The sequence below is a fragment of the Apis dorsata genome, unplaced genomic scaffold (assembly GCF_000469605.1).
Source record: "Apis dorsata unplaced genomic scaffold, Apis dorsata 1.3 scaffold_269, whole genome shotgun sequence".
In the NCBI taxonomy this organism is placed as follows: domain Eukaryota; kingdom Metazoa; phylum Arthropoda; class Insecta; order Hymenoptera; family Apidae; genus Apis; species Apis dorsata.
Window position 1 is genome coordinate 845590 of NW_006263547.1, and position 5053 is coordinate 850642.

At 26.9% G+C, this 5053-nt stretch overlaps 1 protein-coding gene across 1 annotated transcript; it reads right to left on the reverse strand.

The window, feature by feature from the left end:
* Nucleotides 1-55: 55 nt before the first annotated feature.
* On the reverse strand, nt 56-5053 carry LOC102674350 (piwi-like protein Siwi). Its single transcript, XM_006616680.2, has 10 exons — nt 5005-5053; nt 3807-4027; nt 3518-3553; nt 3085-3172; nt 2822-2956; nt 2535-2743; nt 2265-2450; nt 2017-2187; nt 1667-1946; nt 56-1541 (listed from the first exon to the last, which is right to left on the reverse strand). Exons 2-10 carry the CDS (start codon nt 4011-4013, stop codon nt 133-135), a joined length of 2721 nt encoding a protein of 906 aa, XP_006616743.1. The 5' UTR covers nt 4014-4027; nt 5005-5053; the 3' UTR covers nt 56-132.

Here is a 5053-nt window from a genome sequence, read left to right on the forward strand (position 1 = left end):
GAAAAAAGAAAAAAAAACAAAAACTAAATTATCTGTCATAGTACAAAAAATTGTAAAAACAGTTTGCATATATAAAATACGTTTTATACTTAATCTATATATCTTAATTTGTGTATTAGGAACAAGGAATGATTACAAGTAATATAATAAACTCTGCATCCTTGAAGATGGTGGACGACGCACAAACTGTGCAACCAAAAAAGCAAGTTTGTGAGCATATTGGCAAGGCGCAGGTACTCTAACGGTACCAGACCAATTATAATACATATGACATAACTTGTAAGTCATTCTTTGCATCTGATCGGCTCTCCAACCAGTAGAATCAGCTATTACATTGTATGCGCATGGTGTTACCGTACCCTGTCGTACACTTTGAGATACAATAAAGAAATCGTATCTTAATGGATTAGTAACAACATCATCGACCACTGTACCAGGCGGAGGATTATTTTGATTATAGAATAAGCGAGTATTAATTCGTTTCGTAACTATTACAAATGCCAATTTAATGGTACTAGGATCACCATAAAGTTTGTTTAATTTGGCCCTTATATCATCTACTTCATGTTTATATACATATGGTACCTGACCCTCACCTACACCATCACGATATATCACAATGTGTGAGGGTAAAATTTTGTTCACTTGTCTGTAGCATAGCACAGCTTTTTCGAGACTTTCTCCAAACTCGTCTGAAAGTTCTTCTCCTGTAGTATGAGCAGCTACTGAACTATAATATCTTGTCAAACTTCTATCCAATGATGCTACCATTGCACCAAAATCACGGCTTTTATCAGCAGGATCATGACATACGTCATAACCAACTACCATTAAATTAATCGGTGGTAATTCAACGCTCCATGGAGCACCACCCAATTTACAATTTAATTGAATTGCTACTTTTGTAGCAATCGATCTTATACCTTTATTCGAGAGATTTTTTGCAAGGAAAACTTGTGAAGCTACTGGTCTATCATGAGTACATTTCTTTTTTATTGCACTATATCTATCGGCTCGATTATTCGATACTACACAAAAGATTAATTCTGGATTACTAGTACTCATTACTCTTTCGAGAGTATCAGAATAAGTGTTGGATCGATCATCAGCAACATCCCAAAGTCTTGGATTGTCAATTCTAAAACCCATTCCAGATGCAGATTCTTTAAGCGTTTGTATGAATCTCTCGACATCGCGTCTCATACGAGTCATGCAAATTACTACCCAATTAGTCAATCGAGCAATGTTATACAATGGCTTATTATGTAATTCACGGGTCCAATCGGCAAATTGGCCCGCAGAAACCGTTCGTCCACTTCCCAATACAATTTTTTCTGGTTGTAAAAATCGTGCTGGTACATCAACTAGTCTTTCATCAAGATGTAAATTCCATTCATTTAATTCTTTTACTATAGATGGTTTATCGCGAAGTCTCCTATTAAAGACCATTAATTTATCTATACGTGCCGCGGGAGATACACGTGTATATTCTGCCAATGTACGCATTAAATGGAAATTGTCTCTCATAGCATCAGTTAAACCTATGCAAGAATTATTTATCATAAAATAACATTTTGAAATATAAATATTTATCATGAAACAATTAAATAATATTTTATTTTATTTAAGCATATTAATTATAAAAATATTGAATAAAAAATTATACCTGTTGCACGACAAAGTTCCGGAACAAGATATACTAATTCGGCTTGACCAGCACGACGTTCTCTTGGTTTTAATCTCGTTACAAGCATTGGTTGAGAGATGTTATCAATAGGGATTTGATATTTATTTCTATAATAGTCTCTATAAGTTATTTTTTCACCGGTTCTTAATTGAAAAGTTGAATTAGGACTTGAATCAAAATCCACATCTGATATACGATATGTATTATTGTTGTAATCAGTAAGTACAACTAAACCAATAACTTGATTTTCAAATAAAGTCTAAATATATAATATTTAATATGAATATAATTAAGCTTAAAGAAAATTATTAATAATTAATATTCTTTACCTTATAATCATTCTTATCATGATCGTAACATTCATTTAATATATCTAATAAAGTTTGCTGACGCATGACTTTATGTATGATTTCAGCACACATAAGAATACTATTCTCATGTTGTCTTATAGATGTGAGATAACCAGGCCAAAGTTCCAATCTAAAATCACGTACTTCTACCTATATTTTAATTATGTTAAACAATTAGTAAATACAAACATTAAAGAATTATAACAAGAATTTATTTGTCTATTTACTTTACTATGTGCATCAAAATAATCGCGTCCTACAAGCTGAAGATTTAATAGAGCTAAACATTTTCGCATAATTATATTGAAAAATTGAAGATAACGTTGGTCTACTCTTTCCATTTCTCCAACAAGACGTATGGTAATTCTGATTGTGGCATCATCTGATGTCCTCCTAGACCAAATTTCCATTTTCTAAAATGAAGTTTTATTGTGTAATCTTACAATTCATCAAATAGTTATAATATATATAATTTGATGTAATCAAAAGTATCTTACATCTTGTAAACGTCTACTAGAATACATAACAGTTCCATCAAAAACATATGCTCCTAAAGCTTCTTTATGAAGTTTAAGTAATCCTTTACGAACCGCAGTGCGATCTTCATCCGGTGCAAAATCAATTCGATATTGATATAAACACCAATCAGTTGTGGCAAGCAATTTAAAATAGTTTGCTTGTAGCATTACACTACTTCCAGTAGTACCTAAAAATGTCAATATTTATGTTATATATATTTTTTATGTTTTATATATATATATATATATACACGAAATATATTAACCTTGTTTAGTTATTAAATTCTCTGGTCTAGTTTGTATATTTTCTGGAGTTGATGGTATCATACGTCTACCTCGCATAGCACCTCTTCCCAACTGTGCTGCTGCATCTCCTCCTCCAGCAGCTACTTCCCCACTAACTATAAAGTATATGTATATAATATTCATAAATAAAAATAAATTTATACCATATAATTCTCTCAAATGATATAAATATAAAATGAATATAAATGAAATGTAATTTTAAAAAAAACTTTGTTAAATACACCTTCCATTGCTTCAGGAGCACTTTCTTCTTTATGCCCTGGACCACCATCTCCTTTAGGGCCTAATCTTTGAGTGGCTCTTCCAGCACTCTATATTGAAATGAAAAATACTTAATAATAAAATAACAATTTAAAATTTCATTATGATAGATTGTTCGGAAAGTAATTTCGTTTTTTTTTTTCAAAACAAAAACATGAAAAAACGAAATTATTTTCCAAACAATCCAATAATATAGATCAAAATAGAAGATATAATATAAAAACAAAAAAAGATATACATTTTTCACATTCCTAAATTAATAATATTTATAAATAAATTTAAATTACAAATACTATGTAATAAAAGACTATATTGTTGGGACAGTTTATTTTTACAAAGAAATAATATTATTCAAAATGTAACAATGTATTTAACAATAATACACAAACACTAACCTTATCTATTCCTTTTACCTTTGGATAAATTGTGCTCTACACAAAAAAACAAAATGAGTTTCAATTTTTTTTTTACATTTCTATATTTCTAATATAGACTTTAAATACATACTTCAAACATACACACACATAAATAATTTTTTTATATTTTTAAAGAAAAGTAAATACATACTTTTTTTTCTTACTTCTGAAGAAATAACAAAGAAAACAAAAAGATATAAAAACAAAAAAATACCATACATATCATACAACATATTAAATAAAATTAAAATTATGTTTCATAAATTACCTGTGCTGGTGCTGAAGATCTTGAATATGGTGTTTGTGAAGATGGTCCTGGTTGTGGCTGAGGAGGACCAGGTCTACGAGCCCAAGCACTTGCTTGAGGTTGCTGTGGAGGTTGTTGTTGTTGTTGTTGTTGTTGTCCAGGAGCTTGTTTTCTATCATCTTGACCTCTTCCTCGTCCTCGACTTCTACCCCGGCCCCGATCAGCCATAATTGATTTAGAATCTTAACAATTTTTTATTGAAATTATATGTAATTTTTTACAATAAAAAAATAACAATTTATTTAAAAAAGGAAAAATTTATTTAAAAAATTAATTGTAATATTATAATATATTAAGAATGTTTTCTTTTTTTTTAAAACTATTATGTTCAATAAAAAAAAATTTTTTATAAATACAATATTAATAACAGGAAAAACAATTCTTTATTTCATACAATATTGATGAGAAAAATATTTTTATTTAAAAAATATGCTATATAAAAATATGTCCGAATAAATATTAATTTCCAAAAATATAGTCAAATATTATAAAATATAACTTAAAAAATATAATTTAAAAAAAAATTTATAATTAGAGCATGTTTATATTTAAAACATTAAGGATAATTCAAGGTTAAATATTAAATATTATTCAAGGAACAAAAGATTATAATATTTAAAAATAATAATTTCAAGAACGAATTTCAATTGTCATACATACAAAAAGAACTGTTAGGATTTATAGTATTACATAAAAAAAAAATAAATACAATTAAAACAAATAAAATTTGAAAATCAATATCAACACATTAATAGCAACGTGGTTGAATGAATCTTCGTAAAAAATATTTTTTAATTTAAAACTAATATATTTAAGATTACTTTAAAAGTAATAGATAATTATCAATAAATCAATAAATAAATCGATAAAAAATTTTTTATAAATTTTAATAATATAATGAATATAATAAATATGAATATAAATAAATAAAAATGAATATAATATAATGATGAATGATAAATCTATAATTGAAGCATATATTTTCTATTCAAATTTAATTAAATAAATTAACTAAAATACATGATTAATTAAAAATTCAAAAAGCTGTATTTGAAATATTTATGTTATGTTATAATTAATAATTAATAATCATAATTTTCATAAATTTGAAATTTAATAAAAAATATTAATAAAATTTTAAAATAATTATAAATAATACCTTACAATTCACAATACAAAAAAATATTGAACAAATTAATTCACACCTT